General features: G+C 42.8%; 1 protein-coding gene across 1 annotated transcript in view; it reads right to left on the minus strand.

The window, feature by feature from the left end:
- LOC120019322 (sodium/potassium/calcium exchanger 4-like) overlaps positions 1-27631 on the minus strand; it is a 47047-nt gene that overhangs the window by 2080 nt on the left and 17336 nt on the right. Inside the window, exons 3-16 of the mRNA XM_038962620.1 lie at positions 21782-21858; positions 19165-19239; positions 18782-18866; positions 18163-18266; positions 14639-14713; positions 14496-14521; positions 14268-14321; positions 10467-10564; positions 7799-7968; positions 7179-7323; positions 6478-6644; positions 6244-6358; positions 5933-6045; positions 904-969 (exon numbers count right to left, since the gene is read on the minus strand). Coding sequence (XP_038818548.1) covers positions 904-969; positions 5933-6045; positions 6244-6358; positions 6478-6644; positions 7179-7323; positions 7799-7968; positions 10467-10564; positions 14268-14321; positions 14496-14521; positions 14639-14713; positions 18163-18266; positions 18782-18866; positions 19165-19239; positions 21782-21858 — 1370 coding nt within the window. The remainder of the gene's footprint in view (positions 1-903; positions 970-5932; positions 6046-6243; positions 6359-6477; positions 6645-7178; positions 7324-7798; positions 7969-10466; positions 10565-14267; positions 14322-14495; positions 14522-14638; positions 14714-18162; positions 18267-18781; positions 18867-19164; positions 19240-21781; positions 21859-27631) is intronic.

The raw sequence follows: 27631 nt of genomic DNA on the forward strand, positions 1-27631 counted from the left end.
TTTAAGAAATGACTTGTAAATGCAGTTTATAATAACCCAAATGAATAAAGTTCAGTAAAATAAGCTGGTTTCATTTATTGATAAAAAAACAAAAACAAATCACACACGTTCACATCAAGTTCAGGGTCGATAAATCACAATATTATGGACATACGCACAATGTCAAATCTAATTAGTGCATATTAACATTTATAAATGATTCCCTCAAATTTCATGTGTAAGCAATTACATATTCCCATTAGCTGTGATTTAAGATACAGCACCTATGTTTTTAACTGCACACGGTCCCTTTAAAACAAACTACTACAGTGTAACAGAAAGCATGTTGGGTACCTTAATAGCAAATTCATCTAACGATCCTTTCCATTAATTCAGCAATTCAGCTTATAGCACTTTTTTCAAACACACACGTTTACATAGAAGCCTTGCAGTATTATTCGTATCCGGAAAAAAGAACCAGTCAAATCTGGCGGCATATGGCCAATCGGAGACACATGAACACATGCAAATAGTATACGCTTTCATCAACTGTCTGAGTTGCATTATGTAAAAAGACACGTTTGTCGTTGGACAATCTTTTCCCTTGTACATCAGCCAACGGATAACTTCATTGAAAAACCCACAGGCACAATTTGTCATTTTAGGAAACACAATCTCTGGCCACAGCCTAATAAATACACTGGCAGATTGGTCAGCAGCAGTCATAGACATTACACTACTGACCAGTCATACTGTGTATAGAGACTACAATACATGTATAATATATGCCATATAGCAGACACTTTTATCCAAGTGACTTAGTAATGCGTGCATACATTTTTTACGTATGGGTGGTCCCGGGAATGGAACCCACTATCCTGGCATTACAAGCATCATGCACTACAAAAGAGGGTATCTGCTCACCGTCAAAGCCACAGATCCCAGAAGCAACACCACAGAGTAGACCAGTCCTCGACTGTTGATCATGACCTAGAGGGGGAAGGCAGAGTGCACGTTAGACGTTAGTTAGAGGGAAGGCAGAGTGCACGTTAGACGTTAGTTAGAGGGAAGGCAGAGTGCACGTTAGACGTTAGTTAGAGGGAAGGCATAGTGCACGTTAGACGTTAGTTAGAGGGAAGGCAGAGTGCACGTTAGACGTTAGTTAGAGGGAAGGCAGAGTGCACGTTAGACGTTAGATGGGGAATATAGTCCAGTCATAGTTAACCTCTGTAAATACACGGCTCCAGTCATAGTTAACCTCTGTAAATACACGGCTCCAGTATTAGTTAACCTCTGTAAATACACGGCTCCAGTATTAGTTAACCTCTGTAAATACACGGCTCCAGTATTAGTTAACCTCTGTAAATACACGGCTCCAGTATTAGTTAACCTCTGTAAATACACGGCTCCAGTATTAGTTAACCTCTGTAAATACACGGCTCCAGTATTAGTTAACCTCTGTAAATACACGGCTCCACTATTAGTTAACCTCTGTAAATACACGGCTCCACTATTAGTTAACCTCTGTAAATACACGGCTCCACTATTAGTTAACCTCTGTAAATACACGGCTCCACTATTAGTTAACCTCTGTAAATACACGGCTCCACTATTAGTTAACCTCTGTAAATACACGGCTCCACTATTAGTTAACCTCTGTAAATACACGGCTCCACTATTAGTTAACCTCTGTAAATACACGGCTCCACTATTAGTTAACCTCTGTAAATACACGGCTCCACTATTAGTTAACCTCTGTAAATACACGGCTCCACTATTAGTTAACCTCTGTAAATACACGGCTCCAGTATTAGTTAACCTCTGTAAATACACGGCTCCAGTATTAGTTAACCTCTGTAAATACACGGCTCCAGTATTAGTTAACCTCTGTAAATACACGGCTCCAGTATTAGTTAACCTCTGTAAATACACGGCTCCACTATTAGTTAACCTCTGTAAATACACGGCTCCACTATTAGTTAACCTCTGTAAATACACGGCTCCACTATTAGTTAACCTCTGTAAATACACGGCTCCACTATTAGTTAACCTCTGTAAATACACGGCTCCACTATTAGTTAACCTCTGTAAATACACGGCTCCACTATTAGTTAACCTCTGTAAATACACGGCTCCACTATTAGTTAACCTCTGTAAATACACGGCTCCACTATTAGTTAACCTCTGTAAATACACGGCTCCACTATTAGTTAACCTCTGTAAATACACGGCTCCACTATTAGTTAACCTCTGTAAATACACGGCTCCACTATTAGTTAACCTCTGTAAATACACGGCTCCACTATTAGTTAACCTCTGTAAATACACGGCTCCACTATTAGTTAACCTCTGTAAATACACGGCTCCACTATTAGTTAACCTCTGTAAATACACGGCTCCACTATTAGTTAACCTCTGTAAATACACGGCTCCACTATTAGTTAACCTCTGTAAATACACGGCTCCAGTATTAGTTAACCTCTGTAAATACACGGCTCCAGTATTAGTTAACCTCTGTAAATACACGGCTCCAGTATTAGTTAACCTCTGTAAATACACGGCTCCAGTATTAGTTAACCTCTGTAAATACACGGCTCCAGTATTAGTTAACCTCTGTAAATACACGGCTCCAGTATTAGTTAACCTCTGTAAATACACGGCTCCAGTATTAGTTAACCTCTGTAAATACACGGCTCCAGTATTAGTTAACCTCTGTAAATACACGGCTCCAGTATTAGTTAACCTCTGTAAATACACGGCTCCAGTATTAGTTAACCTCTGTAAATACACGGCTCCACTATTAGTTAACCTCTGTAAATACACGGCTCCACTATTAGTTAACCTCTGTAAATACACGGCTCCACTATTAGTTAACCTCTGTAAATACACGGCTCCACTATTAGTTAACCTCTGTAAATACACGGCTCCACTATTAGTTAACCTCTGTAAATACACGGCTCCACTATTAGTTAACCTCTGTAAATACACGGCTCCACTATTAGTTAACCTCTGTAAATACACGGCTCCAGTATTAGTTAACCTCTGTAAATACACGGCTCCAGTATTAGTTAACCTCTGTAAATACACGGCTCCAGTATTAGTTAACCTCTGTAAATACACGGCTCCAGTATTAGTTAACCTCTGTAAATACACGGCTCCAGTATTAGTTAACCTCTGTAAATACACGGCTCCAGTATTAGTTAACCTCTGTAAATACACGGCTCCAGTATTAGTTAACCTCTGTAAATACACGGCTCCAGTATTAGTTAACCTCTGTAAATACACGGCTCCAGTATTAGTTAACCTCTGTAAATACACGGCTCCAGTATTAGTTAACCTCTGTAAATACACGGCTCCACTATTAGTTAACCTCTGTAAATACACGGCTCCAGTATTAGTTAACCTCTGTAAATACACGGCTCCAGTATTAGTTAACCTCTGTAAATACACGGCTCCAGTATTAGTTAACCTCTGTAAATACACGGCTCCAGTATTAGTTAACCTCTGTAAATACACGGCTCCAGTATTAGTTAACCTCTGTAAATACACGGCTCCAGTATTAGTTAACCTCTGTAAATACACGGCTCCAGTATTAGTTAACCTCTGTAAATACACGGCTCCAGTATTAGTTAACCTCTGTAAATACACGGCTCCAGTATTAGTTAACCTCTGTAAATACACGGCTCCAGTATTAGTTAACCTCTGTAAATACACGGCTCCAGTATTAGTTAACCTCTGTAAATACACGGCTCCAGTATTAGTTAACCTCTGTAAATACACGGCTCCAGTATTAGTTAACCTCTGTAAATACACGGCTCCAGTATTAGTTAACCTCTGTAAATACACGGCTCCAGTATTAGTTAACCTCTGTAAATACACGGCTCCAGTATTAGTTAACCTCTGTAAATACACGGCTCCAGTATTAGTTAACCTCTGTAAATACACGGCTCCAGTATTAGTTAACCTCTGTAAATACACGGCTCCAGTATTAGTTAACCTCTGTAAATACACGGCTCCAGTATTAGTTAACCTCTGTAAATACACGGCTCCACTATTAGTTAACCTCTGTAAATACACGGCTCCACTATTAGTTAACCTCTGTAAATACACGGCTCCACTATTAGTTAACCTCTGTAAATACACGGCTCCACTATTAGTTAACCTCTGTAAATACACGGCTCCACTATTAGTTAACCTCTGTAAATACACGGCTCCACTATTAGTTAACCTCTGTAAATACACGGCTCCACTATTAGTTAACCTCTGTAAATACACGGCTCCACTATTAGTTAACCTCTGTAAATACACGGCTCCACTATTAGTTAACCTCTGTAAATACACGGCTCCACTATTAGTTAACCTCTGTAAATACACGGCTCCACTATTAGTTAACCTCTGTAAATACACGGCTCCACTATTAGTTAACCTCTGTAAATACACGGCTCCACTATTAGTTAACCTCTGTAAATACACGGCTCCACTATTAGTTAACCTCTGTAAATACACGGCTCCAGTATTAGTTAACCTCTGTAAATACACGGCTCCACTATTAGTTAACCTCTGTAAATACACGGCTCCACTATTAGTTAACCTCTGTAAATACACGGCTCCACTATTAGTTAACCTCTGTAAATACACGGCTCCACTATTAGTTAACCTCTGTAAATACACGGCTCCACTATTAGTTAACCTCTGTAAATACACGGCTCCACTATTAGTTAACCTCTGTAAATACACGGCTCCACTATTAGTTAACCTCTGTAAATACACGGCTCCACTATTAGTTAACCTCTGTAAATACACGGCTCCACTATTAGTTAACCTCTGTAAATACACGGCTCCACTATTAGTTAACCTCTGTAAATACACGGCTCCAGTATTAGTTAACCTCTGTAAATACACGGCTCCAGTATTAGTTAACCTCTGTAAATACACGGCTCCAGTATTAGTTAACCTCTAAATACACGGCTCCAGTATTAGTTAACCTCTGTAAATACACGGCTCCAGTATTAGTTAACTCAAGCGGCGCATCTCTATAGTCTTAAGTGGCTTCCTCCGGCCATGATGAGCAGAGAACGTGTTATACTATTGAGATGCACTCCTAGTAGACAGGTGGGAGAGAGCTGGAGCGACAATAAGGTCAAGGACTCACACAGTACTGAAACACAACGTTACTTTGTCCTTAAAAATGTTTTATAGGCCTCCCGGGTGGCGCAGTGGTCTAGGGCACTGCATCGCAGTGCTAACTGCGCCACCAGAGTCTCTGGGTTCGCGCCCAGGCTCTGTCGCAGCCGGCCGCGACCGGGAGGTCCGTGGGGCGACGCACAATTGGCATAGCGTCGTCCGGGTTAGGGAGGGTTTGGCCGGTAGGGATATCCTTGTCTCATCGCGCTCCAGCGACTCCTGTGGCGGGCCGGGCGCAGTGCGCGCTAACCAAGGGGGCCAGGTACACGGTGTTTCCTCCGACACATTGGTGCGGCTGGCTTCCGGGTTGGAGGCGCGCTGTGTTAAGAAGCAGTGCGGCTTGGTTGGGTTGTGCTTCGGAGGACGCATGGCTTTCAACCTTCGTCTCTCCCGAGCCCGTACGGGAGTTGTAGCGATGAGACAAGATAGTAATTACTAGCGATTGGATACCACGAAAATTGGGGAGAAAATGGGATAAAATTAAAAAAATAATAATAATAATAATATGTTTTATTCCCCTATTCAAGTGATGAACACTTGAATTCATTTGAGTGTATTCACTTCCAGAAAGATGACTACTAAACTACAAATATTTACAGTGCATATTGAGCTAAAGTTGTACGTCTCTCAGCAGTGGGCTCTGTTCCCTATGCTCCAGGGTGAAGGTATCAGCTTCCACTCCCCCTATCCTAACTAAAAAGCTAAACTGATCCAAGATCAGTGTCCGGGGGCAACCTCACCCTACTCCGTTCCCTATAGCTGTTCTTACCTCAGAGCCGTAGCTGACCGCCATGGTCTGCAGTGCCCAGGGAACGCCCAGCCCAACCAGGATATCAAACACATTACTGCCGATGGTGTTGGACACTGCCATGTCACCCAATCCTAAACACAAATAGCTGTCGTTCAAATATAAGCATTTTACATAAAAACAACCTCCAGAATTAACTTGGAAAAGCCTTAAAGAGTATCGCTAAAGATGGTACAGTCCGAAGACCCCCCCCCCCCCCCCCAATGAAAAAAAGCCAATGACTAGATGACCTATCAAACAGTTCAGGGAGATGACAGAAACTAGAGCTGTACCTTGCCGAGCAACAATGAGACTGGCAATGCAGTCTGGAACGCTGGTGCCTGCTGCCAGGAAGGTGATGCCCATAATGACATCTGGGATGCCAAGGGTGTAGCCGATGATGGTGACCTGTGACCCACCCCCCACACACGTTACGACTGATAATTGACCAGAACGACAGACAAACACCCCTAGCCCCCCCCCCCCCCCCCCCCACACACACACACACCCTCTACCCTGAGACTCACCATCCAGACCATGAAGTAGGAGAAGACAGCGATCCAGACGGTAGAAAGGAAGAAGGAGACCATGAAGAACTTCTCCCAGCGAGGCTTGGCACAGTTGGGGATGGTGAAGAACAGGAGGAGCAGCAGGGGCCACGAGATCAACCACTTGCACTTGCTGCCGATGCCATCTGCAGAACAGCAGCGCCAGATAACAATCAAATGTATGTATTTATAAAGCCCTTTTTATATCCAGTCAAAGTTCTTTACAGTAAACCAGGGGGCTAAGAGTCTGGAAAAGCATGCAGAAGCACAGTGGTGACAAAACTCCCTAGATGAACCTACTACTCTAGAACATTCTAGAACAGTGTTCTGGTTCTGGAGATCCACAGAGGTCTGAAGGTATTTGTTCCAGCCCACACAACAAATTTAACTCATCAGCTACTTTAATCATTAAGCACTTGACAGCTGAAACAAGTTTGTTTCATACACAAACTTGGCAGTGTTTGCCATGCACATAAGTCTGTCAGAGATCATTAGAGTTTGTCATGATATGATAAAGTCACTGGATAATTTGGGTAATGGCAACACGTCGACTGAAGTGGAAGCAAATGGCACCAATCTTGTCTTGACGACAAAACATTTCCTATCAACAGTCATGTTAAACTCTGTCTGGATAAACATCACACTAATACACACACACACACACACACACACACACACACCAGGGATATGAAAGGGGGAGATGGTTTCATTCTCCTGCTCCTCCTCTGCTGGTTTGTCTTCAGGCACGTTGCCATTCTCAATGTCCACCTTCCCCTCCAGAACCTGGGTCTCCACCCCGTTGGCACCCTGGACCAGCTTCTGACGCTGTCAGGACGAGGCAAAACAGGGAGCTGTTCATTACGGTACACATCCGAAAACATCCAGGGGTGAATTCATTACTCGCAGACCGCAGAAAAACTTTTGGCCTGTTGCGAAACGTTTTTCAACTGAAACAGTTTACCGTTTACTCTAGGAACCAAATGGAAACAGAACGAAACAGGGAGGGACCTACCTGAATTAGACCAACAGAACCTACATTTTTTGTTGAAAAACATATTCCGTTTGGAGTAAACAGTTTGCGTTGCAAAGCGCAACACTTCTTGCAACAGACCAAACGTTTTGCTACGGTCTGCGACTAGTGAATACACCCCAAGTAGACCCCCGCTGTTTCAGTCAGATTCTTTCTGTTTGGTGTCTAATGAACAATATAAAATCTATTCTGAGACCATTGCATTTCTTAACATGGAAACAATCTGCTCCTCATCTCTCATCTTGTAGTTGCATCCCTTTCTATCCATACCTCAGTGATGATGAGGCGACTGGCCATACGCAGCCGGGTCTTTGGTCCAAAATGGCTGGTGACCATGACGCGGAGGCCGGCCTCTGGGAAGCGTAACTTGGGAGGGCTGGCGTGCATAATCTCATCGACCATGACCACAGAGCCACGACTGTAAGCCTTACTGGGCTTAACTGGAGATGGACAGACACGTTAGTCCTTCAAACTGACATGCACACACACACAGACGCTAACACACAAACATGCTAGCAAAAAAAACACCCAAAATCCACTGAAGTATCCAGTGAAAATCTCACTTTTAAAAAGTGTATTATTCTGTTAACTCGTACCCAAACGTTATTGTTGACTCATCCTATACTCGTATGTGGCCAGAACATACATTGGAGAACAAAACGCTTCATAACTCCTCAAACTTGTATCTCAAACAAAGATACCTCAGGGGATAAGGTCAATCCCTTAGTCATTTTTGGCCTAAGGAGCTCTATTTTGGTGGACTCTTGTAGAAAGACATGACTTTACATGTTGTCATTTGAACATGTATGTATTCAGTGTATTGTTAGTTGTTTGAATGTCATCTAAATCTAGGCCAATATGAGCAGGACTATTTTCTAAGAGAACATTTAACCCTTTAACATGTAACTTGTCTTCTCATGAGATTAAAGTCTTTACAGTTTTACTGCAAAATATGTATTGCCACAATGTTTGTTCTTCATTTTTCTGTTTTAATAAAATGCATAATTTGAAGTAAATTGCCCACATTTTGAAAAAATAACATTTTAAATTTAAAAAATATGGATATCAGTGAAGTATTATATCTGTCAGATTTGACATAGCCTAAATTAATTGATGATCATTAGTTGGGGCCCTATACAATATACAGTGAGCTCCAAAAGTATTGGGACAGTGACAGATGTTCAACGGCAGGCTGTCAGCTTTAATTTAAGGGTATTTTAATCCATAAAATCGGGTGCGCCGTTCAGAAATTGCAGCAAAAGTATTGGGACAAATTCACACATGTATATTAGTCAAAAGTTGAGTCTTCCGTTCCATATTCATAGCATGCAATGATTACGTCAAGCCTTTGACTCTACAAACTTGTTGAATGCATTGGCTATTTGTTTTGGTTGTGTATCAGATAATTATTTGCAGAATATTTTTTTTTATTATAAATAAAGCTAGTCAACACTTGCTATTCAGTTGTCAATCAACGCACAGTAAATAGCCTACGTGCCACGACTCCGCGTGGTTGGCTATGTGAAAGAAAATAATGTGCATTAAAACAATAATTAGGCTAAGTTAATTGACTCATCGTTAGCACTTACATTACATAGGACGCGGAAATGCACGAGCATCAGGCCCTCTCCCTCCTCTGTGTAAAGAAATTTGACTGCAACCAACTACAGTGCACACAGGGAGTCGAGACAGACAGGGGACTGCGTTTCCCTGTCATCGCTTGCTTAGTGACTGACATGCACCTATCCTATCAAAAGATCGCTAGAAGATGCATATCAGTCATTCTAGAGGGAGAAGGGTTTGATGGACTAGCGAATTTAAACTTTTAAATGAAAAACATAGCCTAGTTAATATGAAGTGGAAAAAGTAGCCGGGTGAAAATGATTAGCGGACGGTGCTAATGGAAAACACCATTCCAACACAGAAAATATGCTTTTTAACTTGTGTTTTTGGAAGGAAAACTTTTTTTCACTCATACTGTAACTAAATATAGGTCATATCTAATAGAAATCTGGAAACACTGGACAATTATTTTAAAGATGTAAAAACACCTTTTCGCAAAAAGTTTTCACTTGTGTTTTAAACATACTCCTAGTATAATGCCTGGATGCAGGGTTTAATAAGTGTTCTATGTTCAATTAGCAAGAGTTTATTAATTATATAGAAATTGATATGCATACATTAAGTAAACAAAGCTGACAAACATTCCCTATATTTGGTTATTTAGTACCATAAGTCAGTGGGCTGAAACATCAAGAGACAAGCAGAGCAACATACTGCAGAGAAAAACTGTATTCTGGCATGCAGAAACAGTCACTACACACAATAAGCAACAGAAGATTTTAGTAAGGCTAAACAGACAGGCGCTTTGACAGTGGAAAAGAAAGCGGAAGATATGGGTCGCATCTACACAAGTTACAAGCCGCTTATGACATTAATACCAAAGATAAGGTGGCTAGGCTGAGAGAGAGAGGCAGTGAGAGAAAGAGAGCACTGTGGTTGAGCAGAAGGGTACCTCTTATCCAGTGTTAGTCAGCGTAGTAGAATGGAGACTGTAGAACTGCAACACCTTCACCATACTGACAGAGGAATTCCTACCCAACTCCCAGAAGTCCATATTCCAACTTCACTTCCACAACTCAACCAAGACCAACGCAATTGAACCAAACAGCCATTCCCTCAAAAAACCACCATTCCCTCAAAAAACCACCATTCCCTCAAAAAACCACCATTCCCTCAAAAAACCACCATTCCCTCAAAAAACCACCATTCCCTCAAAAAAACACCATTAGTCAATTTTGGGAATTTCAAAGAAGACCAGTAGAGAATATGTCTTCGAGAAGCCTTGGTGTGTACTACAGCCTGTCTGGTCAGCCTTACCTGCTGCTGTGCTGAGTATATGTAATGGGGTCATCAGCCCCATAACAAGCTGTATTACCGTCCTCCATCTCGCTGCTGGCCGCCGCGTTACCGTTGGCCTGGTTCTTGTCTTTACCCCCTTTCCCCGTGAACAACTTCTGCAAGCTCTGGTTAAACCTGGGAGAAGAGGGGAGAGGGACACTGGTCAATGGCTCCCTTGTTCATCAACAGCCAATAACTGAATTGTATGCAGTGCTGTGTGAACTCTAGGGACCAGTTTGCTGGACACAGATTCATAAATGGATTTAACTCTCCATTGAAAAAAAATACATTTTAGGACTAGGATTAATAGGTTTAATCTGGATCCTGTAAACTGTCCCTGTGTATACAGTAAACTGCAGCAAAATTGTTACAACTGGTCATATTTACAATAACTGTGGCAAACTCAGTCCTGCAACTTCTGGGGAATGTGAAACCATGTTATATATTTGACATCCTATGTATGCACACTTCCAATGATAGTATATACAGCCACCCCTGTGGACAGAATGGTCTGAAATAGTCAGTGAGTTGGCTATTTTCCGAGTGGCTTTCATAATGGGTCATAGAAGGGCAGTCTGAGAAGTCCTTTCCTCCTAACTAGACAGGAGACAAGTGATATCCAGTTAAGTCTGGTGCTCTTTAGCCACTGCAGAGGGAGGATTAAAGTCTTATGGCTGGGCTGGGAGTGAGCAGGCTGGGGCTGAGAGATTACTGGCAGCAGAAGTGACCTGGATGAACCAAGGCAGAAACAGACAGACAAAAACTCCCATCCCCCAGAAAATCAAGGGGGGACTCAAATTCAATATTTTTGCATTGAGTCTTTGTACATTTCTTAGAAATATATACAACATCTTAAAAGAGATGTTACGGAAAATGTAGACCTCTCACTTTGGGCTGGATGTGTCAATGTGTAGTTTGTATTTATTATGGATCCCCATTAGTTCCTGCCAAAGCAGCAGCTACTCTTCCTGGGGTCCAGCAAAATTAAGGCAGTTTATACAATTTTAAAACATTCACAGATTTCACAACACACTGTGTGCCCTCAGGCCCCTACTCCTCCACATATCTACAGCACTAAATCCATGTGTATGTATAGTGCGTATGTTATATTGTGTGTGTGTGTGTGCCCAATTGTTTGTGTTGCTTCACATGTACAATCTATCACCAGAATTACGGTCTTACCTCAATTAGCCACCAAATCCCTAGGGTGTTTTCTGGAAGCTGTGCTTCACCATTTTCCCTACATTTTCCCCCACGTAGGCCAGCCCCCTAGCAATTCAAGTTCTAACCAATGAGCTTCACCCCCTCGCCATTTGAGTGATAGCTAGCAAGATGAACACACCGCAGAGAGAGAGAGAGCAATGACGCGGTGCACATACAATAAAAGGCCCAAAGTATGTGGACACCCCTTCAAAGGAGTGAATTTGGCTATTTCAGCCACACCCGTTACTGACAGGTGTATAAAATCGAGCACACCGCCATGCAATCTCCATAGACAAACATTGGCAGTAGAATGGTCCGTACTGAAGAGCTCAGTGACTTAACGTGGCACCGTTATAGGATGCCATCATTCCAACAAGTCAAAATGCTGCCCTGCTAGAGCTGCACCAGTTAACGGTAAGTGCTGTTGTGAAGTGGAAACGTCTAAGAGGAACAACGTCTCAGCCACGAGGTGGTAGGCCACACAAGATCACAGAACAGGACCGCCGAGTGCTGAAGCGCATAGCATGTAAAAATCATCTGTCCTCGGTTGCAACACTCACTACAGAGTTCCAAACTACCTCTGGAAGCAACGTCAGCACAAGACCTGTTCGCCGGGAGATTAATGAAATGGGTTTCCATGTCAGAGCAGTTGCACACAAGTTTAAGATCACCACGTGCAATTCCAAGTGTCGACTGTAGTGGTGTAAAGCTCGTCGCCATTGGACTCTGGAGCAGTGGAAACGTGTACACTGGAACGATGAATCACACGTCACCATCTAGCAGTTCGATGGGCGAATCTGGGTTTGGCGGATGCCAGGAGAACGCTACCTACCCGAATGCATAGTGCCAACTGTAAAGTTTGGTGGAGGAGGAATAACGGTCTAAGTTCCACGGCGTACACGTCACCGACAAACTGAAATGGTCCACCCACACAAACAGTGTGGTGAAGGCGCAACAGCGCCTCTTCAACCTCAGGAGGCTGAAGAAATTTGGCTTGTCACCCAAAACGCTCACAAACTTCCAAAGCTGCACAATCGAGAGCATTCTGTTGGGCTGTTTCACCGCCTGGTACGGCAACTGCACCGCTCTCTACCACAAGGCTTTCCAAAGGGTGGTGCGGTCTACACAACGCATCACCGGGGGCCATGACACCATGACACCTCCATGACACCTACAGCACTCGATGTCACAGGAAGGCCAAAAAGATCATCAAGGACCTCAACCACCCGAGCCACTGCCTGTTCACACCGCTACCATCCATAATTTGAGGTCAGTACAGGGGCACCAAAGCTGGGACCGAGAGACAGAAAAACAGCTTCTATCTCAAGGCCATCAGACTGCTAAACAGCAATCACTAACTCAGAGGCTGCTGCCTACTTTGAGACCCAATCACTGGCCACTTGAATAAATGGATCACTAGTCACTTTATACAATGCCACTTTAAATAATGGTTTACATGTCTATACTGCATTTTATACCATCTATTGCACCTTGCCTATGCCGCTCGGCCATATACATATGTACATATTCTCATTCACCCCTTTACATTTGTATGTATTAGGTGGTTGTTGGGGAATTGTTAGATATTACTGCACTGTCAGAACTAGAAGCACAAGCATTTCGCTACACTCACATTAACATATGCTAACCATGTGTATGTGACAAATAAAATGTGATTTGATTGTTTGGGCTAGCCCCCTTAGTTCAAGTGAAGGGAAATTCTAAACGCTACAGCATACAATGACATTCTAGACGAGTCTGTGCTTCCAACTTTGTGGCAACAGTTTGGGGAAGGAACTTTCCTGTTTCAGCATGACAATGCCCCCATGCACAAAGCGAGGTCCATACAGAAATGTTTTTTTCCCGAGATCGGTGTGGAAGAACTTGACTGGCCTGCACAGAGCCCTGATCTCAACCCCATCGAACACCTTTGGGATGAATTTGAACAGACTGCGAGCCAGGCCTAATCACCCAACATCAGTGCCTGACCTCACTAATGCTCTTGTGGCTGAATGGAAGCAAGTTCCCACAGCAATGTTCCAACATCTAGTGGAAAGCCTTCCCAGAAGAGTGGAGGCTGTTATAGCAGCAAAGTGGGGACCAACTCCATATTAATGCCCATGATTTTGGAATGACATGTTCAACAAGCAGGTGTCCACATACTTTTCACATGTCTGCATATACAGCACCAGTCAAAAGTTGGGACACACCTACTCATTTCAGGGTTTTTCTTTATTTTTACTATTTTCTACATTGTAGAATAATAGTGAAGACATCAAAACTATGAAACATGTAGTAACCAAAACAAGTGTTAAAAAAAACAGATATATTTGAGATTCTTCAAAGTAGCCACCCTTGACAGCTTTGCACACTTGGCATTCTACAATGTAGAAAACAGTCAAAATGAAGAAAAACGCTTGAATTAGTAGGCGTGTCCAAACTTTTGACTGGTACTGAAGTAGTACACCATTTTATTTTTTTCAGGGACCACTTTTGGCTTGCTAGCTCTACTTTTAGAACTACTGGCTAACAAGTATACAAAACGTACAGGAGAATCTCTTCAAGATATCTGCCCTCAGTTTCATTGGCCACCCTGAGTTGCGTGATGTCACAGACTTAGTGGTGCAGTACTTACTTCATGATGAGGATGTATCCACAGTACATGAGCACCAACACCAGGCTTTCCCACCTGAGACGGACAGAGGAGCACAGGCTCAGAGACAACCAATGATCTCCCAATATAGACCAATGAAATCACATCACAGTAACCCAATAAAATCACACATCGCCCAATAAGGAGCAGAGTTCAGGTACGTAACCAATGAAATATCAAGGTCATATTTAAAAAGGGCTGATCACTTACCACACCACCTTCTCATCGTAAATGAACTGGGGAAAAAGAGCACGGGCAGAAATTAAAACAATGCCAGTTAGGAATTATTTAATAAATATATTGTTTATGGTGGCATACAGTACATGTTAAGAGCAATTTAATGTCAGACTTACTGCAATAAGAGCTAGGATAGACAAGATGTAGTAGAATGAATCTCGGAAAACAGACCACCAACCCAACATTACGACCTAGAAAGAGAAAGAGTCAGGAAAGAGATCCTGTTCTTGTATTCAGTAACTAAAGGGTCCTGATCTAGGATCAGTTCCCCCTTTCTACGTATAGCGCATTTGGAAAGTATTCAGAAACCCTGACTTTTTCCACATGTTGTTAGGTTATAGCCTTATTATAATATTGATTCAATTGTTTACACAATACCCCATAATGACGAAGCAAAAACAGGTTTACACATTTTTGCTAATTTATAAAAAATAAAAATAAATAAAAAATAAAATATATATCACATTTACATAAGTAATCAAACCCTTTACTCAGTACTTTGTTGAAGCACCTTTGCTAGCGATTACAGCCTTGAGTATGATGCTACAAGCTTGGCACACCTGTACTGGGGGAATTTCTCCCATTCTTCTCTGCAGATCCTCTCAAGCTCTGTCAGGTTGGATGGAGAGCGTTGCTGTTGTTCAAATTAAGTTCAAGTCCAGGCTCTGGGACACTCAAGGATATTCAGAGACTTGTCCCGAAGCAACTTCTGTCGTCTTGGCTGTGTGCTTAGGGTTGTTGTCCTGTTGGAAGGTGAACCGCCCTAGTTTGAGGTCATGAGCGCTCTGGAGCAGGTTTACATCAAGGATCGCTCTGTACTTTACTCCGTTCATCTTTCCCTCAATCCTGACTAGTCTCCCAGTCCCTGCTGCTAAAAAACATCCCCACAGGATGATGCTGCCACTACCACGCTTCACAGTAGGGATGGTGCCATGTGTCCTCCAGATGTGATGCTTGGCATTCAGGCCAGAATAAAATATTAGTTTCATCAGACAGGAGAATCTTGTTTCTCATGGTCTGAGTGTCTTTAGGTGCCTTTTGGGAAACTCCAAACGGGCTGTCATGTGCCTTTTACTGAGGAGTGGCTTCCGTCTGGTCACTCTACCATAAAGGCTAGATTTGTGGAGTTCTGCAGAGATGGTTGTCCTTCTGGAAGGATCTCCCATCTCCACAGAGGCACTCTGAAGTGCTACCATAGTGTTCTTAGTCACCTCCCTGACCAAGGCCCTACTCCCCCGATTGCTCTGTATGGCCGGGCAGCCAGCTCTAGGAAGAGTCTTGGTGAATCCAAACGTCTTCCATTTAGAATGATGGAAGCCACTGTGTTCTTGGGGACCTTCATTGCTGCAGAAATGTTTTGGTACCCTTCCCCAGATCTGTGCCTCGAAACAATCCCGTCTCGGAACTATACGGACAATTCCTTCGACCTCATGGTTTTGGTTTTGCTTTGACATGCACTGTAAACTGTGGGGCCTTAAATAGACAGGCGTGTGCCTTTCCAAATCATGTCCAATCAACTGAATTTACCACAGGCGGACACCAAATAACTTATTAACAAAGGATGATCAAAGGAAACAGGATGCACCTGAGCTCAATTTAGGGTCTCAGAGCAAAGGGTCTGAATACTTACAGTTGAAGCTGGAAGTTTACAGACACTTAGGTTGGAGTCATTAAAGCTTCTTTTTCAACCACTCCACAAAGTTCTTGTTAACAAACTATAGTTTTGGCAAGTCAGTTAGGACATCTACTTCGTGCAGGACAAGTCACTTTTTCCAACAATTGTTGACAGACAGATTATTTCACATATAATTCACTGTATCACAGTTCCAGTGGGTCAGAAGTTTACATACCCTAAGTTGACTGTGCCTTTAAACAGCTTAGAAAATTCCAGAAAACAATGTCATGGCTTTAGAAGCTTCTAATTGGCTAATTGACATCATTTGAGTCAATTGGAGGTGTACCTGTGGATGTATTTCAAGGCCTACCTTCAAATCAGTGCCTCTTTTGCTTGAAATTCATAGGTACATTTTTTTTTTAATCAGCCAAGACCTCAGAAAAAAATTGTAGCCCTCCACAAGTCTGGTTCATCCTTGGGAGCAATTTCCAAACGCCTGAAGGTACCACATTCGTCTGTACAAACAATGGTATGCAAGTATAAACACCATGGGACCACGCAGCTGTCATACCGCTCAGGAAGGTGACACGTTCTGTCTCCTTGAGATGAACGTACTTTGGTGCGAAAAGTGCAAATCAATCCCAGAACAGCAAAGGACCTTGTGAAGATGCTGGATGAAACAGGTACAAAAGTATCTATATCCACAGTAAAACGAGTCCTCTATCGACATAACCTGGAAGGCCACACAGCAAGGAGAAGCCACTGCTCCAAAACCACCATAAAAAGCCAGACTACGGTTTGCAACTGCACATGTGGTCAAAGATCGTACTTTTTGGAGAAATGTCCTCTGGTCTGATGAAACAAAAATAAAACTGTTTGGCCATAATGACCATTGTTATGTTTGGAGGAAAAAGGGGGAGGCTTGCAAGCCAAAGAATACGATCCCAACCGTGAAGCACGGGGGTGGCAGCATTATGTTGTGGGGGTGGTTTGCTGCAGGAGGGACTGGTGCACATCACAAAATAGATGGCATCATGAGGAAGTAAAATTATGTGGATATATTGAAGCAACATCAAGACATCAGTCAGGAAGTTAAAGCTTGGTCGCAAATGGTTCTTCCAAATAGACAATGACCCCAAGCATAATTCCAAAGTTGTGGCAAAATGGCTTAACGACAACAAAGTCAAGGTATTGGAGTGGCCATCACAAAGCCCTGACCTCAATCCTATAGAAAATGTGGGCAGAACTGAAAAAGCGTGTGCGAGCAAGGAGGCCTTCAAACCTGACAGTTACACAAGCTCTGTCAGGAGGAATGGGCCAAAATTCACCCAACTTATTGTGGGAAGCTTGTGGAAGGCTACCCGAAACGTTTGACCGAAGTGAAACAATTTAAAGGCATTGCTACCAAATACTAATTGAGTGTATGTAAACTTTTGACCCACTGGGAATGTGATGAAAGAAATAAAAGCTGAAATAAATAATTCTCTCTATCATTCTGACATTTCACATTCTGAAAATAAAGTGATGACCCTAACTAATAACAGGGAATTTTTACTAGGAATAAATGTCAGGAATTGTGAAAAACTGAGTTTAAATGTATTTGGCTAAGGTGTATGTAAACTTCGAGAAATACGGTATTTGTTTATTTTTAATACATTTGCAAAAATGTCAAAAGAAATCTGTTTTCACTTTGTCATTATGGAGTATTGTGTGCCGATTGCTGATGATTTTACATCGTTTTAATGGGTCTGAATACTTTCTGAAGGCTCTGTAATCCTATTCATTATCATCTAAAAAAGGCAAAACTGATCCTAGATCAGCACTCCTGCTCTTTCTGAACACGGGCCCAGAAATATGCTTTCCAAGACAAACATCAACAGTCAACAGGACATGGTTCACCTTAGGGGAACTCAATCTTCCCATTTATTTCTCAGCCCATCAGTGATCCAAACGCAAATGCTGCACTAAACGAGACCTGCACGCACACATACGTACAAAGAAACACACACAGAAACACAAACACACCTGTCCGGCGAAGATTCCGCACACACCGATGATGCACAGGATATTGAAGACGGCTGAGCCAACGATTGTCCCCACCCCCACGTCACCGTGGGTGATGAAGACACCTGCACAGAGGGAGGGAGCCAACCACAATCAGCCCTGACAACAGCCATCTGGGAGAGTGTGTGTGTGTGTAGGTGTGTTTTTTACATTTGGATATATTGGTGTGTGTGTTGGTTAAACTCTGGTGAACAGACACACGTAGGGTCTGTCAGAAGACTGTGGGATGCGATGATTAAGTCACTGTTTTCCGGTACGCAGGTTTTTTTAGACACTGATCATTTGGACAAATCACAGTTTCCCAGGAGTTGACATCTTTCACATTTCAGAAGGGGGAGGGGGACATTTGGTTCATGCTTTGTCTGAAAGCTTATGTTTAGGGGAGGAGGGGGGGGAGGGGGAGGATTCTCTAGTATGGTTAGTATTTTATCCCATACCTCTCTCCACAGTACATAATCCTGCATCTGACGCAATTACACAAGATTTTACTTCTGGGTATCAGAGATTGTGTCGATGTGAGTGTGAATATGCCGGTGTGTGTGTGTGTGTGTGTGTGTGGTGGTGGTGTGTCATATCTTACCAATGACAGAGGCAAACAGCTCTGGAGCAGAACTCCCAGCTGCCATAAAAGTGGCTCCGGCAACATCCTCACTTAGGTCTAGTTTCTGACGGACAGAAAGAGACGAGACCAGAGTGCTTACTCAAGGTGAGCTTCCAAAAATCTTTGCATTTAAATGTGGCACTTCACACCCAAATCAATCATAGAATAGAGAAGAACTTCATTAGGAATATTTGATTCAGTTCTCAAAGAATATTGATTAGTGAAAGTATTACTTGAGAAGGAAAGTGCCAACCTAGCTACTATGTTAGCAGAAAACCGTGTTCAGAACATAAGGCCTAATATCTCTGACCACTTTCACCAGATTGTGTTCCTAACAAGGGTGGGGGAAAACTGTCCCTCACCTCACAGATCTTCTCCAGCGATGTCACAAAGTAGTCGTCACAGATTATAGCCAGGGCCAGGAACATATAGAGGGCCTGCGGAGAGACGGGAGAGAAGTCAGGGTGTGTGTGCGAGCATACGTGTCAAACATTAACTCAGCAGAAATTGGCTGAACTGATAGGAAACTTGGCAGATCAAAAAAGGAATGAAGGAAGGTGAAGGATGAACCTAGAGAGCACTATCGACCAATCCCAAAACGGTCCCCTAGCACATAGCTGCTAGGTATGATGTAGATCTGAGAGGATTAGAAACATCTAGGATTACATACAGAAGGTAATAAATGTGGGGAACATTCTACCTGACATATCTGAAGAAGGAACTGCTACTACCAGGTAGAATGATAGCCATCTGATCTGGGATTGATACAATCACTTTGAAAATTGTTTGTATATGTCATTGCTTAGACATTAACTGAAGTGCATACTGCATAATATCCCCCTAGCCTGGTCCCAGATCTATTTGTGCTGTATAGCCAACTATTATATAATTGTCATGCCAAATAACAATAGCAGTTGGCAAGACAGCACAAAGAGATGTGAGCAGGCAATTGTTCCTTAGCATTGTGGGAGTGAGAAGAAAAAAAACTATTCTATTTCAGTACAGCTGACGTGATAGATATATAAATTATAGATCAAGACTGACATCACTGGGTCCAGAGGGTGTTGTGCTCCAACCTAGCCACAGGGGGCACTGTAGGACCAGCAAATAATTGGCTCCAATTTACCATTAGTCCTCTCATCTCACCCTCATAGCATTACATTAAATGAATCAAGATTCTTCTTAAACTTCACACCTATTACATGTGAGATTTATTTTATTTATTTATACAGCTAAGTCGATTAAGAACACATTCATATTTACAATGAAGACCTGTAAAATTGAGGAAAGGTTCCTAGACCGGGACTGAACCCCTAGACCAGGGCTGAACCCAGCGGGACAGAACCCCTAGACCAGGGCTGAACCCAGCGGGACAGAACCCCTAGACCAGGGCTGAACCCAGCGGGACAGAACCCCTAGACCAGGGCTGAACCCAGCGGGACAGAACCCCTAGACCAAGGCTGAACCCAGCAGAGCAAACCCCTAGACCAGGGCTGAACCCAGCGGGACAGAACCCCTAGACCAGGGCTGAACCCAGCAGAGCAAACCCCTAGACCAGGGCTGAACCCAACGGGACAGAACCCCTAGACCAGGGCTGAACCCAACGGGACAGAACCCCTAGACCAGGGCTGAACCCAGTGGGACAGAATCCCTAGACCAGGGCTGAACCCAGTGGGACAGAATCCCTAGACCAGGGCTGAACCCAGTGGGACAGAATCCCTAGACCAGGGCTGAACCCAGTGGGACAGAACCCCTAGACCAGGGCTGAACCCAGCGGGACAGAACCCCTAGACCAGGGCTGAACCCAGCGGGACAGAACCCCTAGACCAGGGCTGAACACAGCGGGACAGAACCCAGCAGGACAGGGTTTGCTGTTAGTGAGGATACAGAAGGGGGCAGGAGCCCCTGCTTTGGGTCAAATTAGTGTGAGATCAAGCTGGTGTGGTGGAGAACGGAGACGAGGTATGCCAGTCCATTCAATGGGTGGCCTAATTAAAAACACATTTTGACCAAAGGGTAAAATAAATCAAACTGGGGTGACTAAATCAGTGGAGGCCAGACAAAAAAAGCAGTCAAATATCAGGAAAATAGCATCGCTTCCAGAGCATATAAAACAATACAGCTAATATACACATGACATGTAGTATTTTCAGATTTTAGTGTACGCTTTTAGATATTAATGCAAAATTCATGTTATTTTTCAAAGATGTCTCGCAAAAACAAAAACACAGTATCTCTGTGAAATGTCAGAGCACTGAGCATACCACAAGCTTTGTATTTTCAAAGCCTTTTACATTTAATTCAGTTTGTGTCATGTTAATTTGGCTTTTTGCGACCACCACGCGTAAAAACCTCAAGTCGCTGCGAGAAAGCACACAGCTCGGTCAACAGAGCTCAGTGTGTATTATGGGATGTATTAGGTTACGAAATCAAAATTTTAGACATAATGTTAATGATATGGTTGAGACAGACCCCCTGAACGATTCACAACATGAACAATCATATTTGTCTTTGTAAAATGAATTTTAGAACAGAAGTGAAATGTCATCACCAAAGTGCATTTTTCACCCACTCTGGGCAGTGTGAGTTGACACCCTACCCTTAGTGCCCTACCCCCAGACACCTCTTGATAATACTGGGCGGTACCAGACGTTTCTTACCCACTGAAACCGAGGAGATCACTTGACCCCTTAAATATTTTCAATTTTCAGGATAAAAAAATACAAGATATAAAACATAATTAATGTGAAGATATTGAATTAAGCCATCAGTACCCCCGCAAATATTTGTGGTGAAAACTCCAGCCATCATTCTAAGACCAAGGTCTAGGTGGAGTCATTCCCATATTACTTACACCTTTCATACCGGGGCAATCAAGAAGTCAACCAACTAGGGCTAATGACGAGAGGTTGATTTGGGACTGGACCAGTGATGAAAGCATCATAATTAGTAATAGATGCATTCAAAGAGCTGCCTTACCGCCACTATGTGCAGCAGGACGGCCCCACTCTTGCGCTCGTTGTTGGTGAAAAGGTCTTCAGGGAACTCCTTGATCGCTGAGGAGAGAAAACATCACCGCATGTCAGTAATGTGACTGATGTGCCAGATGTCCCCACTCCAAGGATGAGGTCACCTTGTGGTGGCACTGACCAAGAGGTTTGTAAGACTTTGAAAATGTTCCAGTCAACTCCGAAACACATTACTTAATTTCTGTGGTGACGTGATTGACAAAGAGGTTTGTAAAGACAATGCGTGTACAATACATGTCAACTCCAAAACACGACTTCATTTCTGTTTGCATTATGTCACCAAGGGACCCATCCTCAGCGCCTAAAATAATGACTGAGGTAATTCTCATAGGGCATGAACTGGTTTGTGTGTTCAGTAGGGAGAAACAGTTCAGAAACAGAGATATACTACCTGAACTTGTTCAATATGAAACCCTTGTTTTCCATTGCAAACATTTCAAAGAGCTTTCTTTACAGTGTGCCCTACTGAACACGGCCCTGATAGAGTGCAAGGAAGCTAGGTGGCGACACAGACACAAGGCTCATTCACCACCTCTAAACCTGGCCAGAAGCCCATGAAAAAACACCAGAAGCCCTTTAAAACCTGGCCAGAACACAGGTTGACCCCTGACTCTACTGAACCCTGTACTGCCCAAAAACGTGGTCACTCTGCTGAGCATCTGGCCACAGCAGTGAGCAACAGACTGGCCCTCCATGGGACCCAGCTAGTGTCTGGAGTAGGAATGTTGTGTCCACCAGAGGTCAGATTTACACCCACCTGCATGTACCTTCTCTTCCCATTACTTCCATCATGTAGAATAATGTCACAGGCAATCACGATACCAGACAATGAAGTTATATGATCCTAGATTGTCCAAACGCCACCATAGGCTACATGTAGATCAGCTCTCCTGCATTTGCACATGGCTTGATACAATAGTCTGTGGAAAGCGTTTAACACAAGCGAAACAATCATGCATTACCGTTCAAATAGCCAGCAGAAGTACTAAGCACAGATTCATACAGAGTATGCACCAATAACCTACATTTGATCTTCTGCGGCATATCGACTAACGAAATGGCAGTGATCACCTGAGACCCTATACCAGTGCACCTGTCCCACACCTAGTGCAATACACCATCTATATACATTAGACGGCGCTCATGACTGACTCACTAACCCAAGTACTAAATCCTCCTTGGCAACACTGCTTTGGCCCAACTCTTCCAAGGGATATCATATGATATTACAGTAGCTTATGACATCCCTTCCCCCAGTAGACATGCAGGTAGGGACGAGGAAAGAGAGAGTTTAAATGTCAGATCGGGGATTCCCGTTGGTCGCTGTCCATGGAGCTTAATCTCCGCTAGCAGCATGAATTGTTTATATTAGCGCAGTGTCGGTCCTTTGCCACGTGACAAAGTCCCCACACAGAAATGTCTGAGTCCTCCCGAGTTCGGATGCTGCATGTCACAACAGATAGTCAACAAAGGCAATATGTTAAATTCAGTGCGGAAAAATATTACACCATTGACCAGATTTTGCCCATTGTATTTATGAAGGCAGTCAATGTGGCGAAAGCTTCGTGTAGGCTACTGTTCTGGAGATCACAGGTGCAATAAATTAAAACGACAGCTGCGCACGAGGAGGCTTTGTACTTGAGAGGCATTATGTAACATAACATTAATAGCCCAATTCGGGAAATACCACAGGCATCATTAACTTGACTCATTTGGCAATGACGACTACAAAGCTTAGAGGAATCAAATAGAGCTGCCATCCAAGTAAATAACATACGTTTCCCCTAGAGTGGCTTTAACCCGCTCCCTGTACAGTCCACGTTTGCCAGTCACGTCTTCCAATGACGACTGGTTTGTTGTGAGTCAATCAATAATTGAATGGCTCTACCAGCCATCACCATCTCTCCCTCTTTGTAGTTAAATGGCACAATCCCTCGGTGCCACGATACAATCAGGTCTGGCTGTGCGCGTGGTATAAATAGGTACAATAGCAAAAAAGTACTTAGAGGACGCGACCGGAGCTAGCGCACAGTTGGGCGGAGGGAGGGGGTCGCCTCTCGCTCACCGCGTTGAACCGGACACCGTCTGCGCAGGGTTTGCCTGTGTCCTTTCCTGCGGAGGTCAGTCCGGACACGAACATGCTTCAACAGCCCTTTGCCACACGGGGATATGCGGGGAGTTCGCTAGGCTACAGCAGACAGAAAGGGGAGCAGCCCTTAGGAGGGCGCAGCCCTTAGGAGGGCGCGTGCTGCTTGATTAAATGACGCGTCTCAAACCTGGCCCAAGAATAGCATCATATAGACTAGCTAGATTAATACCCTCACATAGGCCAAGGTTATTTATATGCTCGCTTTCTGCCAAATGTCTCGCTATTAAATTGGAAGAACGTCATTATGCATCGATATATAGTTTTTCCACCAGTGTTGATGTTTAAACATTGGCACTGCGGTTTCTACATCCATTTTTAGACGTTTAAAATTAATATATACCCTTTGATTGTTGAATAATAAAACGTGTTTTACTTTTGTTTACAAACGTAGTTGTAAACAAACACTGTATAGCATGGTTAAAACTATCATTTTGATATAATGATGGTCAGTCCTTGCCTCCATAGCTCTGTCCATGAGTTTGAGAGGGGTTACATTTATCCAGCCCCATCCCTCAGCTGTTCACCAAATCAGTGGTTGGGTTGCCGATTTATTGTTCGAAATGCTGATTCACCCTTTTAAAAAAGGCGGCACACAAGTGGGATCCAGAGGTGACGGTAATTGCACTGACAACCCGCTGCTGCGTTGTGCACGTTGTTGCAGTTTGTCAGTGTGAGGAAACCTTTTGGGGGATATCTTTTTGGAGTGGGCAATGTATCATTCAGTTTCAACCCGAGTCAACTTTGAAATAATGTTCTTGTTGGATTTAAAAAATAAAAAATAAAAATAAAAAAAACATTCCTGAACATGGTAAGCACAAAGTAAAATAAAAATAAATAAAAAAGGCTCTCACCGCCCTTCCTACACATGCATAAGAGAGGTATATCTGTACCAGCTAAATGTGTAAAATGGACACCGCACCACTTTGATATGAATGTCAAGTGGCTCACCATACATTAATGCATTGCCATAATGTAACTTCAAAATCACATGCAGTGATACACCTTGGCCCCGGTATAGACACTCAAGTTGTACAACTGATGTACGATGCATGACACAATGGTTGTGATCCAACCGAGAGTTTCCACAAAGTCTGCATTTATTATGGTTTAGAAAAACTCTCCTGTTATGAATCACATCTCTTGTGCCAAATGTGTTGCACATCAGTTGAACAACTTGAGTGTGTACAGGACCCTAATCCACAAAGTCATACTAAAAGCATGCCAATGGGAATCAATTTCAACCAGAATACCTAAAACAACGTACAAAGTAGTAGGCTAAGATAGTCTGAGTGACATATTGCACACATGCAAGGTTAAAATAGTTTGGTGCCCTTAAATAATGCTAACTTCTATCATATTAGTTTCTGTGCCAACGATAGTAGCAGTGAATGCTGTCATAGCAGCTTTACGTCACTTGAGCTGAGCCATCTGACTCAGCCAAAATACAATGTTAAAAATGATTTTATTTCCACCGATTATGACCTTTTTAAATGCCCAATTAGTATTTTAGTCAGTCTACAAAATGTGCATTCTATTAATATTGTTTTCCACAATGGCAGTTAGTGTAAACCGGTAATAATGTGTGGCATTAACAAGCTACATTTCGTACCACGTAAATACAGTGTGCTCAATGGACCTTGTGAAAAGGACAACAGCAGAATAACCTCCTTTGTCACATTGTTGTTGAATTTGTTTCATTGGGAAGTCTAACTGGGAAGGCAGAGAGAAACGTCTATTAATAAATCACTGGATTTTCTGTTTGGACACCTGACGAGTGGCGGCTGCTTATGCAAGAAAATGCTGGCAACACTTTTGTTTATCCGTCTCCTCCACACCCACACACCACAGCCCCAGGAGTAATCTAAGTCCACAGAGCTCTGTTGGAGGGTTTACCAGCACAAGCCTTTGCCCTGCTAGTGCGAACCACTGACACACTGGTTGGTTAATGAGATTCTTATCCAATCATCTCCCGCAGATGATACCAGATCCTATAGGCCACAACTGTCTGGACATTAGGCCTGTGATCATAAGTAGCTCTAGTGCTCTCCTGGCCACGTCTCTCTCTCTCACACACACACACTAAATACATTTGTTAAGCTTGGACTTGACATACAGATCTTCATATGTATTGGTACATCAACATGACTGAATAGGCTGTGTGTGTGTGTATAGTACACGGATATGGTCTGCCATATTTAATGCATGCATTTCATGTTCTTATCCGGGTGCACCTAGGGCTGTGGCGGTCACAAAATTGCATCAGCTGGTGATTGTCATGCAAATGACTGTCGGTCTCACGGTAATTGACCATTAATTAACAAACTCATTTAGCATCTTCTGGCTTCCACACAGCCATTGATTCAGACCTTTGGAACATCTACATTTTAAAATGTCTCAAATCCATGTGGTATAGCCTACACCTTCATAATAAATCCATTCTTTATTTTGGACAGGTCTAAAGCAACATGATATGAAGAAAATGTAGTCTATTTCAGAAGAACAGAATAGCATGCTCTGAGTTGTCATTATGTTAGGTCCTGATCTGGCTATGCCAAATGGCTGTGGGCTACACTAGTTCATTTAGCAGACAAGATTTGCTTAAAATTCCATGGCATTATTTTATAGTATGAAGAATACAATTGAACAAAGCTGAATTGAATAGAAAGGATATTTTCTCTAACGGATTTGAGGGAGCGCGCACATGCAGCTATTCTGTGTTGAGTTAAAACTTCTTAAGACTAGGGGGCGCAGTTTTCGCTTTTGGCTAAAAAGGCGTACCCATTTGAAACGGCCTATTTCTCAGCCCCCGAAACTAGAATATGCATATAATAGTCAGATTAGGATAGAAAACACTGAAGTTTCCAAAACTGTAAAAATTTTGTCTGAGTTAAACAGAACTGGTATTGCAGGCTAAAACCTGAGGAAAATCCATCCAGGAAGAGGCCCTGTTTTTGTGACCTCTCTGTTCCCATGCATAGCTATTGCCCATTGAAAGGGATATCAACCAGACTGCTTTTTCTATGTCTTCCCTAAGGTGTCAACAGCCTTTAGACATAGTTTCAGGCTTTTATTTTGAAGAATGAGTGTGAAAGGGCACATTGCGTAAGTGGATAGGTGGGGGCTCTGAGTGATTTTTACGCAAAAGTGAAAGGCAGCCATGGTTTCTCTCGGTCCTAGTGAAAAGCCAACTGTCCCGGTTGATATATTATCGAATAGATATTTGAAAAACACCCTGAAGATGGATTATAAACAACGTTTTACATGTTTCTGTGGACATTATGGATATCATTTGGAATTTTTTCCGCCGTTGTCGTGAACGCTCTTTCCGGTGGATTCCTGGGCATAACGCAGCAAACAAACGGAGGTATTTGGATATAAAAAATATCTTTATGGAACAAAGGGAACATTTGCTGTCTAACTGGGAGTCTCGTGAGTGAAACCATCCGAAGATCATCAAAGGTAAACAATTAATTTGATTGCTTTTCTGATTTTCGTGACCAAGTTACCTGACGCTAAGTGTTCTTATTGTTTTGTCGAGTGATCGATACATTTACACAAATGCAAGTATTGCTTGCGCTGTAAAGCATAATTTCAAAATCTGAGACAGATGGATTAACAAAAGGCTAAGCTGTGTTTTGCAATATTGCACTT

The sequence above is a fragment of the Salvelinus namaycush genome, chromosome 24, assembly GCF_016432855.1.
Source record: "Salvelinus namaycush isolate Seneca chromosome 24, SaNama_1.0, whole genome shotgun sequence".
NCBI lineage: Eukaryota > Metazoa > Chordata > Actinopteri > Salmoniformes > Salmonidae > Salvelinus > Salvelinus namaycush.